This window comes from Melanostigma gelatinosum (genome assembly GCF_949748355.1).
Source record: "Melanostigma gelatinosum genome assembly, chromosome: 24".
Taxonomy (NCBI): Eukaryota; Metazoa; Chordata; class Actinopteri; order Perciformes; family Zoarcidae; genus Melanostigma; species Melanostigma gelatinosum.
The window spans coordinates 10795848-10809133 of record NC_136657.1 but is presented as its reverse complement, the minus strand read 5'-3'; the positions used below and the strand labels follow the sequence as shown (position 1 = coordinate 10809133).

The 13286-nt window shown below is 47.1% G+C and overlaps 1 protein-coding gene across 1 annotated transcript in view; it reads left to right on the top strand.

Moving 5' to 3' along the window:
* The window catches only part of LOC306797017 (zinc finger protein GLI2-like), a 51952-nt gene that overhangs the window by 24155 nt on the left and 14511 nt on the right, over window positions 1-13286 (top strand). Inside the window, exons 4-5 of the mRNA XM_079296175.1 lie at window positions 11283-11485; window positions 11660-11854. Coding sequence (XP_079152301.1) covers window positions 11283-11485; window positions 11660-11854 — 398 coding nt within the window. The remainder of the gene's footprint in view (window positions 1-11282; window positions 11486-11659; window positions 11855-13286) is intronic.

The following is a 13286-nucleotide window of genomic DNA, read 5'->3' as shown; positions in this document are numbered from 1 at the left end:
ACACACACAGAGACACACACACACACACACAGAGACACACACACACACACACACACACACAGAGACACACACACACACACACACAGAGACACACACACACACACACACACACACACACACACACACACACACACACACAGACACACACACACACACAGAGACACACACACACAGACACACACACACACACACACACACAGACACACACACAGAGACACACACACACACACACACACACACACACACAGAGACACACACACACACACACAGAGGCACACACACACACACACACAGAGACACACACACACACACACACACACACACACACACACACACAGAGACACACACACACACACACACAAAGACACACACACACAGAGACACACACACACAGAGACACACACACACAGAGACACACACACACACACACACACACACACACACACACACACACACACACACACACACACACACACACACACCTTCTAGTTTTTACTTTGTGCTCGGACAAAACGTGCAGCTTGTTGTTAGACGCGGCGCTGCGGTTGGAGTTCATGTTCAGCGTCGGTTTGAGACGTGAACTCTTTCGTAGATTTGCTGGTTTGATCTGAAAGATCTTTTGAAACTGTTTTCAAAGATCTGGAAACAAAACGTAACGCTGCATCACATTCTACGACTGATGAACTCTGATGAAAGTGACTTGTATCATCAGCTGGATGTCAAATGTGTGTTTCTGCTGTAAACCAGTGCAAACATCTTGCTTCAGTGGAAGAACTCCTGCAGGACTTAAAGTACTTCATCACCAGGCCCGGCGCTAGGGGCGGGCCTTGGGGTGCAAGGCCCGCCCTGGGACTCGGTTGGGCCCGCCCTGGACGGACGAGCCTGTCAGTCACTTATCACACGTAAAAAATCACAATTACAAAAATAACTATCTTTTCCCGAATAAATGCATACTATAATTATTATTATTATTATACTACACTTAATATGAAGTTTGCTAAAAAATAATTTTAACCACTTTTGGTTTGACGTAAAAACGGAAATGACAAGTGCAGAGCGGGCCGCGGCTGCGAAGTGCCGTGCGAACAGAATAGGCTGCTCAACAGTAGTTGTGATCCGAGTCCGAGATAGAGAGATAAAGAAATAAAAGATGGATATACGACGTTTCTTTCATAAACCGCGGAGTGTCTCAGAGGACGGGGACAGAGCGCGTGTAAGCGAAGCCGGGTGCTCACACGCACAGACGTCTGAGGAGATTGACAGCTCCAGAGAAGCTAACGTTAGCCACCCTGTCGAAGCTAGCAGGCAGCAGAGGTCCTCACAGCAGGCATCTGAACCAGCAGGAGATCTGGGCATTGATCAACCCAATCAAGTGGTGATAAAGAATTACCCATCAAGCCTATTTTCAGGTAAAAAGAGATCATTCCACAGCGCCTGGTACACTAATAGAGACTGGCTGGAGTATTCAGTTAATGCAGATGCTGCATATTGTTACCCCTGCCGAAAGTTCCGGGTGCCTGGGTCTTCCATGGACTCTGCCTTTACTCTGAATGGATTTTCCGATTGGAAGCATGCAGTGGAGATGGGGAAAGGGCTGAACAAACATGCAGCATCCAAAGAACACATGCTTTGTGCAGTTATGTGGAAAGACAAGGCAATGAGGATTGCTACAGGAAGAGAGGTATCGACGTTGGTTAACGCTGAACAGTTGCAGCGCAATAGATACTACCTGTCATCAATAGTAGATGTAATTGAGTTTCTCGCCGTCAGCCACTTGCCTTTCAGAGGCGATAATGACTCGTATGCGAGTATGTCTGATGATGGCTGTGGTTTGTTCTTGTCTATGTTTGAGTATACTCTACGGAAAGATCCTGTTTTGGCCACGATTGCCCAGTCCATTCCACACAATGCCAGATACACCAGCCATGAGATCCAGAATGAATTGTTGGACATCATGTCCACCATGGTCACTGAGCACATCGTGACAGAGGTTGGGGAGTCATTTTACACGATAAAAGTGGATGGTACTCGAGACCCAACAGGAAGAGAAAACATCTCAATAGTTGTGCGCTTTATTAATGAGTTATATGAGCCAACCGAACGTCTTCTGACAATTGCCACAGCTGACCAAGGGGATGCGGCTACACTGACTGACACGATCGTGGAGGAATTGTCTAAAGCTGGACTGAGTCCGAGGCGAATAATTAGCCAAGTGTATGACGGTGCTTCTCTGATGTCCGGTAAGCACGGGGGAGTGCAGAAACGGTTGCAAGAGAAACTGCAGCGAGACATTCCTTATGTCCATTGTTTCAACCACCAATTACATCTCGTGGTCTCGCATGCCCTGGCAGCAGAACAGGCCGTGTTGGATTTTTTCAGCACCTGCAATATCCTCTACAAATTCTGCAGGAGACCAACAGTAGCCATCCTGTACAAGGGAGAGAGGTTGAAACGCCTCTTGGAGCAACGCTGGACTGGTCACTTTGGCACTGTCTCTGTTGTTTTAAGATCATTTGATGACCTGGTCACCCTCCTCAAAGAGATTGACAGCCAGAGGACCTATGGCGCAGACGTGCGCGTTGAAGCGGCAGGTCTGCTTCGGACCATGTCTGAGCCCAGCTTCAGGTTCATCGCCGAGATGGTACACTCTATCCTGTCATACCTCGACCCCCCTAATACCATGCTACAGTCAGAGAACATGGATCTTTTGACAGGTATGCAACTTGTCAATTCTGCGTGTGTGTGTATTGAGAACCTGCGCTCTGAAATTAAATTTGTGGCTCTCTTGGAGCGCTGCCGGAGTGCAGAGCCTCCCATGGAAAAGAGAAGGCGCACCATCAACCCAGCCTTTGACATCTACATTGTTGAGGAGAGAATCGCACAGGAGGACCCCAACGACGAGATGGAACTGCGGAGGCTATATTTCAGCTGCATTGATTCAGTGTGTGGGGAAATCAAGGAGCGCTTCGGAGAGCGCAACTGCGCGGTTATGGGTGCATTAAAGGCGCTGGACCCAGAGGACGCCGATTTTCTCGACGCATCTAAGATCACCCCACTATTGAAGCTCACCAACACGTCCGTGGTGGATACGGAGTACACGGTTGCTAACCAGTTCCTACGTGCGCGAATGGATGACACATCCCCACCTGACGGGGGAAGATGGACTATGGCAAAAGTTCTTAAATACCTTCACCAGCCTCTTGAGGCAATGCCAAGCGTCATAACTGCTCTGAAACATGCACTGACTTTTGGTGCAAGCACGGCCCTCTGTGAGAATTCCTTCTCCACTTTAAAGAATGTTTTCTCAGATCACAGACAGTCGATGCTCCACAAACGAAAGGCCAACCTGATTATGCTAGCTTTCGAGAAGGACTTAACAAAGAAGTTCAGGAGTGAATGGAGGGACACTGTCCTACGCAGATTTCACTCGGTGGCCAATCGTCGTCTCCCGCTCTACTAATGGTGAGTTATCAGGTTTTATCCAGCCTCCTGGCCCTATGGACTAGGCTAAATGATTGGTTGTAGGCCTATGTGTTTGTTCTTTCTTGGAAAAACAAACAAATATGTAATGCAAAGCAATGTTTTCTTAATTTCTGTTGTAGGCTAGCTGTTGGTAGGCCCTTTTCGTTGTTGCTGCATGCTGCACTGCTGTGTTTCGGACAAACTCCGCACAGTGTGTTGTTGTAGAGTGTGTTATTGTTGTTGTTAATGTTGTTGCTGGATGTGCCTATTTTTTAAATGTCTTGTTGTGGCTGAATCTGCTACCTGCTGATCTTTCAACACACAAGTTGACCTACTATGCTACCATCGGCTGTAAAAAAACAAACAAAGAAAACGTGCCCCCCCCAAAGCAACGTAAGGCCCCCCCGCAAATCAGTGCCTGGAGCCGGGCCTGTTCATCACACCAGAGGAAAAAGAAACAAAAAGAGAAAAGTCAATAGAATTCTCCAAATAGTGCTCTTACATTTAGATCCAGGGTTTGATGGTGATGCATACCGCGCGCCTGGCGGAAGCAGGGCTATTCATCACGGCGCCGGGGGGGCGGGGGAGGGGGGGCTGTCCGCGCGCTCGGCCACCTTGATTAATGTGATTTGATCTTGACAGTGGACCCCTAATTCATCAGGACCTTGATCTAGCTGTCGCTCCCCTTGCCTGTGCCAAATTCACCTAATTACAGGAACATTGCGCAGCAAATTAAGTGCGGTGTCATGTGTCGCGCGCGCCGCGCTTTGTTACGGCTGGCGGCAGCGTGTCAGAGGCCCCTCCCTGTTTGTCGAACATGACAACCCGCCGCCGTCCTCTTCATCATTGTTTGCATATCCCGTAATGAGAGGGCTGCTGCTGTCAGCCTGTCATGAAAAAGCTTTTCTCCGGTTTCTTCCCTCGCCAGCCAATGAGAGAGCGGCTCGGGGGGGGGGGGGGGGGCAACATGTGAGATGTAAAGCTTCAGCAGCCTGCAGCTCTAAAAACATCTCCTGTTAACGCCTGAGCCACAGCTTCACTTTCAACACCTTGGCAGCCGGCTGCACGGCAGAGACCTGCGAGCGGACTGAACACTGGAGCTTTGCTGCAGTTTACTGAAACCAGGCTGCTCTCCTCCAGCATGCACAGCTCCACCTACGAAATACAATGCACCACAACTCATCATCATCATCAGCAACATATCCCACCACATGATGGACGTTATCCACGTACACCATGCACAGCTACGCCTACGAAATACAATGCACCACAACTCATCATCATCATCAACAACATATCCCACCACATGATGCACGTTATCCACGTACACTTGGACAACACAGGACGGGATGAGACCAACAAACGGATCTTTAATCCACGAACTCGCCGTTCGTTCTGCACATAAAACACAAAAAACACAAAAAACACATAAAACACAAAAAACACATAAAACACAAAAAACACATAAAACACAAAAAACACATAAAACACATAAAACACAAAAAACACATAAAACACATAAAACAGAAAACACATAAAACACATAAAACACAAAAAACAGAAAACACATAAAACACAATAAACACATAAAACACAAAAAACACATAAAACACATAAAACACAAAAAACAGAAAACACATAAAACACATAAAACACATGAAACACATAAAACACAAAAAACACATAAAACACAAAAAACACAAAAAACACATAAAACACATAAAACACAAAAAACACATAAAACACATAAAACACAGAAAACACATAAAACAAGACAACGTTGATTTATTTCTCACGTAACTTCCGTACTTCAGTAACGACACTTCTCTCGCTACTTTAACCAACGTTTCATCAACCTAACTCGTCGTTTACGGTCTTTTCTAAAACCTAAGTCTAACCTCAGTACTTTAGTTGTGTAAACCTCAGTACTTCAGTTGTGTAAACCTCAGTACTTCAGTTGTGTAAACCTCAGTACTTCAGTTGTGTAAACCTCAGTACTTCAGTTGTGTAAACCTCAGTACTTCAGTTGTGTAAACCTCAGTACTTTAGTTGCGTAAACCTCAGTACTTTAGTTGCGTAAACCTCAGTACTTTAGTTGCGTAAACCTCAGTACTTCAGTTGCGTAAATCTCAGTACTTTAGTTGCGTAAACCTCAGTACTTTAGTTGCGTAAACCTCAGTACTTTACTTGCGTAAACCTCAGTACTTCAGTTGCGTAAACCTCAGTACTTCAGTTGCGTAAACCTCAGTACTTTAGTTGCGTAAACCTCAGTACTTCAGTTGCGTAAATCTCAGTACTTTAGTTGCGTAAACCTCAGTACTTCAGTTGCGTAAATCTCAGTACTTTAGTTGCGTAAACCTCAGTACTTTAGTTGCGTAAACCTCAGTACTTTAGTTGCGTAAACCTCAGTACTTCAGTTGCGTAAACCTCAGTACTTTAGTTGCGTAAACCTCAGTACTTTAGTTGCGTAAACCTCAGTACTTTAGTTGCGTAAACCTCAGTACTTCAGTTGCGTAAACCTCAGTACTTCAGTTGCGTAAACCTCAGTACTTCAGTTGCGTAAACCTCAGTACTTCAGTTGCGTAAACCTCAGTACTTCAGTTGCGTAAACCTCAGTACTTTAGTTGCGTAAACCTCAGTACTTCAGTTGCGTAAATCTCAGTACTTTAGTTGCGTAAACCTCAGTACTTCAGTTGCGTAAATCTCAGTACTTTAGTTGCGTAAACCTCAGTACTTTAGTTGTGTAAACCTCAGTACTTTAGTTGTGTAAACCTCAGTACTTTAGTTGTGTAAACCTCAGTACTTTAGTTGTGTAAACCTCAGTACTTTAGTTGCGTAAACCTCAGTACTTTAGTTGCGTAAACCTCAGTACTTCAGTTGTGTAAACCTCAGTACTTCAGTTGTGTAAACCTCAGTACTTCAGTTGTGTAAATCTCAGTACTTTAGTTGTGTAAACCTCAGTACTTTAGTTGTGTAAACCTCAGTACTTCAGTTGTGTAAACCTCAGTACTTCAGTTGTGTAAATCTCAGTACTTCAGTTGTGTAAATCTCAGTACTTCAGTTGTGTAAACCTCAGTACTTTAGTTGTGTAAACCTCAGTACTTCAGTTGTGTAAACCTCAGTACTTTAGTTGTGTAAATCTCAGTACTTTAGTTGTGTAAACCTCAGTACTTTAGTTGTGTAAACCTCAGTACTTTAGTTGTGTAAACCTCAGTACTTTAGTTGTGTAAACCTCAGTACTTTAGTTGTGTAAACCTCAGTACTTCAGTTGTGTAAACCTCAGTACTTCAGTTGTGTAAATCTCAGTACTTTAGTTGTGTAAACCTCAGTACTTTAGTTGTGTAAATCTCAGTACTTTAGTTGTGTAAACCTCAGTACTTTAGTTGTGTAAACCTCAGTACTTCAGTTGTGTAAACCTCAGTACTTCAGTTGTGTAAACCTCAGTACTTCAGTTGTGTAAACCTCAGTACTTTAGTTGTGTAAACCTCAGTACTTTAGTTGTGTAAACCTCAGTACTTTAGTTGTGTAAACCTCAGTACTTTAGTTGTGTAAACCTCAGTACTTTAGTTGTGTAAACCTCAGTACTTTAGTTGTGTAAACCTCAGTACTTTAGTTGTGTAAACCTCAGTACTTTAGTTGTGTAAACCTCAGTACTTTAGTTGTGTAAACCTCAGTACTTTAGTTGTGTAAACCTCAGTACTTTAGCTGTGTAAATCTCAGTACTTTACTTGTGTAAACCTCAGTACTTTAGTTTAGTACCTGAGTAGTTCCTCACACATTCATTTCTATTTCATGGTTCCATATTTTAATATCTCCGTCCGGCTTTGAGGACGGAGCGACGTGCAGGACGAGATGATGAAATGACTTTTTAAGGAGGCCATGATTTGCAGCACTGTGATGTGTTTGTTTGTATGTAGGTCATACATCCGGGGGGGGGGGGGGGGGGGGGCTGTTAAGTTTGAGGCGTCCGCTTCACGCAGCAGCAGACTCATAAACCTGCAGAGAGAAGAGACTTTATTCAGCCGCTCGCTGGACGGCGTGATTTATCTAAATCAGAGAGCCCGACACCAGAGAAACTCACTGTCACACTGCAATTCATCTCTATGTCTCACACACACACACACACACACTCACACACAGAAACACAGAAACACACACACACACACACACACACACACAGAGAAACACACACACACACACACACACACACACAGAGAAACACACACACACACACACACACACACACAGAGAAACACACACACACACACACACACACAGAGAAACACACACGCACACACACACACGCACACACGCACACACACAGAGAAACACACACACACACACACACACACACACACACACACACACAGAGAAACACACACACACACACACACACACACACACAGAGAGAAACACACACACACACACACACACACACGCACACACACACACACGCACACACACACGCACACACACGCACACACACGGACACACACACAGACACACAGACACACACACACAGAGAAACACACACACACACACACACACACACACAGACACACACACACACACACACACACACACACAGACACACACACACACACACACAGAGAAACACACACACACACACACACACACACACACACACACACAGAGAAACACACACACACACACACACACACACAGACACACACACACACACACACACAGAGAAACACACACACACACACACAGACACACACACACACGCGCACACACACACACGCGCACACACACACACACACACACAGAGAAACACACACACACAGAGAAACACACACACACACACACACAGAGAAACACACACACACACACACACACACACAGAGAAACACACACACACACACAGACACACAGACACACACACACACACACAGAAACACACACACACACACACACACAGAGAAACACACACACACACACACACACACACACAGAGAAACACACACACACTCACACACACACACACACACACACACACACACACAGAAACACAGAAACACACACACACACACAGACACACACACACACACACACACACACACACACACACACAGAAACACACACACACACACAGACACACACACACACACACACACACACAGAAACACAGAAACACACACACACACACACACACACACACACACACAGAAACACAGAAACACACACACACACACAGACACACACACACACACACACACACACACACAGACACACACACACACACACACACAGAAACACAGAAACACACACACACACACAGACACACACACACACACACACACACTTCCGATGCGTGCAGGAATGACACACACACAGAACTCTTCATGCTTTTCACAGATTCATGGCTTCACCTTTTAAAGCTTCTCTATTGTGATGATTTGAAGCGTTTCTGTTGTTGAAATCTTTAGAATCTGTTTTAGATTTCTGCTCTGATACAATAAGCCGTTGAAGGAGCTCTTTTTGATTTGAGATATAAACTGCATGTGCACAAAGACTCCTGCTGCCAGTAGACCAGTAGAACACAATGCTTTCACACTCACTGTCAAACACCAGCACTGCCGTTCATTGAGGTTGTGCTGCTTCCTGACTCGATGAAATGAGTTGATGACGGTTTTTAAACTGAATTCCAGGTTAAAAGCTGCAGAAGTCCAGGAAACAATGATCACGTAACACCTTTCAGATGACCAACACTGCTGACGGTGTTTTAACGAGTCACGTGTGAATGACATCATGACAGCAGCTGCTGCACTCGTTCACACTCACAGCAGACGAGGTCACGTCTGCAGGAGGTGTGAGAGCTTTCAAATAAAAGTGTTGGAGGCACGTCAGCTCCACCTGGTTCCACTGCAGCAACCGGTTCACCAGAGGAGTGTGTCCAGCTGCTCTCCGACTCAGCTGGACAGGAATGTGCCGTTAAAACAAAACGAGGCACCTTCAACGCATCGGTGGTCAGATCTCATACTCATATCTATACAGCAGCAATGTCGTGTTCATGACGCTCCTCGTTTCTCACAAGCTACTGAGTCCAAATACAGAGGGTTCTGGTGAGTTTAGGAGAGATTGCTTTGGTTCTTTTCAGCGTCGCCATCTTGGTTTTTGTTCAACCAGAAGACCTGCTTTATGGTCTGTTAGAGACCTGTCAATCACTGTGTAGCCCCGCCCTAAAGCATCCCCTGCTTTATGGTCTGTGTGACTCTAAATGGACCATAATGTACTAAATGAACATCACGCTGTATTGAAGACTTGAAACTAGAGATTGAGACATAAACTCATGTTTACAATGTTTACTGAGGGAATAAATCAAGAGAGAAGTAGAGTCATTTTCTATAGACTTCTATACAACCAGAGGAGTCGCCCCCTGGTGGTCACTAGAGAGAATGCAGGTGTGAACCTGCATTCTCTCTAGTGACCACCAGAGGAGTCGCCCCCTGGTGGCCACTAGAGAGAATGCAGCTTTAACACCCTCCCTCTGTCTGTCTGGACCAGGATACGCTCCAAAGGCAGAGCATCGTGTTCAACCAGACGCCCGTAAAACTCGCCCGCAGCCAGACGCTCTCTGAATATCTGAATATTACACGACTTATTCACCGCGGTCAGCTCTTCAGACATGTTTATACCTCTCAGGCTGCGATTGTTGGAGCTCGTTATCTCCGCCAACGAAGCCTGTGAGACCGCTTCACCTGCTGCTGTTACTCGATGAGTCATCAATACTTCACTGGCGCTGTGGGGCTGGTTATGTTTTTGGCACAGAGAGAAAGAAACACATCGCTTCACTTGTGATGCAATCCAGCAATGTGTCTGCGAGGCGCGAAGTCTTTGTTGGATGATGAGGAGGATGATGAGGATGATGATGATGATGATGATGATGGGGATGTGTATCTTTAATGAAGCAGTCAGGTGAGAGACACTCACTCACTTCATCTGAGGGGGTTTAGTGTTATTCTACAGATGTATTAGAACACTGAGATAAACCTCAGCAGTTAAAGATCACTTTACCTCACAAAGGTGTCGGTTTCTCCATCAGACTCGTCTTCCAGAGATACGATGCTAACGAGGGATTGTTGTGAGCACCCCGAGGGGGAAGCGTCACCTTCCTCACTACCTCACTCTCAACGGGGGGGGGGGGCTCGAGGATCAGGTTTACAGGTGGATCACTCAGGCAGCTGCAGGTGGTCAACGCGAGCTTCATGCTGATGGAGCAGCATTTAAAGTCTGCAGGTGTTCAGTGCATCAGAGCGTCAATAACACACATCGATGAGCAAAGAGACACAAAGAGACTCAAAACCACTACAAAGAGACACAAAACAACTACAAAGAGGCTCAAAACCACTACAAAGAGACACAAAACAACTACAAAGAGGCTCAAAACGACCACAATGAGACACAAAACAACTACAAAGAGACACAAAACAACCTCAAAGAGACACAAAACGACCACAATGAGACACAAAACAACTACAAAGAGACACAAAACGACCACAATGAGACACAAAACAACTACAAAGAGACACAAAACGACCACAATGAGACACAAAACAACTACAAAGAGACACAAAACCACTACAAAGAGACACAGAACAACTACAAAGAGACACTAAACGACCACAAAGACTCAAACTGACTACAGAAAGAGGCTAAACAGCTCCAGACGCTGTTCGTCACATGTCGGAGAGCTGGAGGGCCTCTTGCATGTCTGGATCAGGACTCCATTGTCCCCAACAAATGCACAGCTGAACCTAAACGTCTGTCACACGTTTCTTTGCTCCTCTCTGTTTCAGCCCTGCGGGTTTGGCCGGCAGCCCCGTGATCTCCGACATCTCCCTGATCCGCCTCTCACCCGCCGCCGTGACAACGGGCGACTCCCCCTTCAGCCCGCCTCACCCGTACGTCAACCCCCACATGGAGCACTACCTGCGCTCGGTGCACGGCAGCCCCACGCTGTCCATGATCTCAGCGGCCAGAGGCCTCAGCCCAGCCGACCGTGAGTTCTTCTACCGATCGATCCTGAGCTGAACCTCACGGCGAAGAAGGGGGGGGCGTGGAGGCCCCTCCCCCCCCTCGGCCCATTCGTGGATCTCCTCAGCATGAACTCACTCTTCTGCCTTTCAGCTGTTCACTCCTTCCCCCGCTCACTAACCCTCTCCCCCCCCCTCAGTGGCCCACGAGCATCTGAAGGAGCGCGGGCTCTTCGGCCTCCCTCCTCCTCCTCCTCCTCCCGGGGCGAGCCCGGCCGAGTATTACCACCTGATGGCCAGCCACCGGAGCCCCTACAGTGAGCTGTTCATGCAGGGGGCCGGGGGGGCCGGGGGGGCCGGGGCCCTGCTGTCCGACTACATCAGCCCCATCGACGGTGAGTGACTCTGGGATCGCTTGTGGTCTCTTTCAGCTCCTTTAGGGCGGCAACTCGATCATTTTCATTGTTGTTTGATTCGCTTTGATTGAGCGAGAACTGGTTTCATCCATAAACATCAGAATACGTCCTTCATGATCCGTTCCATTGCTCATTAAAGAGATTTACAAACCCTTTCCCGACCCCGAGCCGGCACCTTCCCGCCGGCTCCCAGGACTTCTGGTGACGCAGTCGCCCGGCTTCTGATTCTAACAAATAGAGACTTTGATCCGGCGCTCTGCGGTTTGAAGGCCTTAAAAGGGAAACCAGGTCTGAGGGGGACTCCTGCTGATGAACACCAGACAGAGGAACGTCGTTCAGGGCCGTGACCGGCCTCTTGCTTTAAGAAACACAGATTTAAATCCAATGCTTCGGCTCGCCTTCACTGAGACAAACGCGAGACGTGGCCCGCTGTCACATGTCGGCCTCTGTAAGAAGAGATCCACGAGAAGGAGGTTTTAAACCTTCACAGTCCAGCCGGTTCAGCTGCTCCCTGCAGCTCAGGGCCAACAAACCGTCTCAGTGAAGCCGGCGGGACTCTCCGGACCAACGGCGACGGGAAGCCCGCTCTGGCTCCGCCTCTGCAGGAATCTCATCGTTAAGTTGTTCAGCCAACTGTGAGAAGAAGCATCAGAAACACACCCAGAGCACAGGAAGCACAACCCGACTCACCAAAGTAAGAGCTTCAGAAGGAACTGCAGCTGCAGGACAACACTCAAACACAGGAAACAGAGTTTCCCCTGCAGTACAACTCGTTACAGACTTTACGATTCTACAAACAGCTGCTTTGAATTATCCAACGTTCAGGAAAACTTTCCATTCTTGTCGGTTCAGCTGTGATGAAACATCAGCTCATAGGATGAAGGTCCGTCATGCACGCTGTTCCTGACGACATGTACGACACACACACACACTGCCATCGTCCAAGAGCTGTGCTCTGCAGGACCAGCACACACACACACACACACACACACACACACACACACACACACACACTGCCATGGTCCAAGAGCTGTGCTCGGCAGGACCAACACACACACACACACACACACACACACACACACACACACACACACACACACACACACACACACACACACACACACACACACACACACTGCCATGGTCCAAGAGCTGTGCTCGGCAGGACCAACACACACACACACACACACACACACACACACACACACACACACACACACACACTGCCATGGTCCAAGAGCTGTGCTCGGCAGGACCAGCATTTCTTCTTCTGCTGTTTCCCAGCAGCTGCGGCATCGTTTGAACCGGCAACCTTCTGGTTTCAAACAGTCCGGTTACAGACGGACCACAGTGGCACACACACACACACACACACACACACACACACACATACACATACACATACACACAC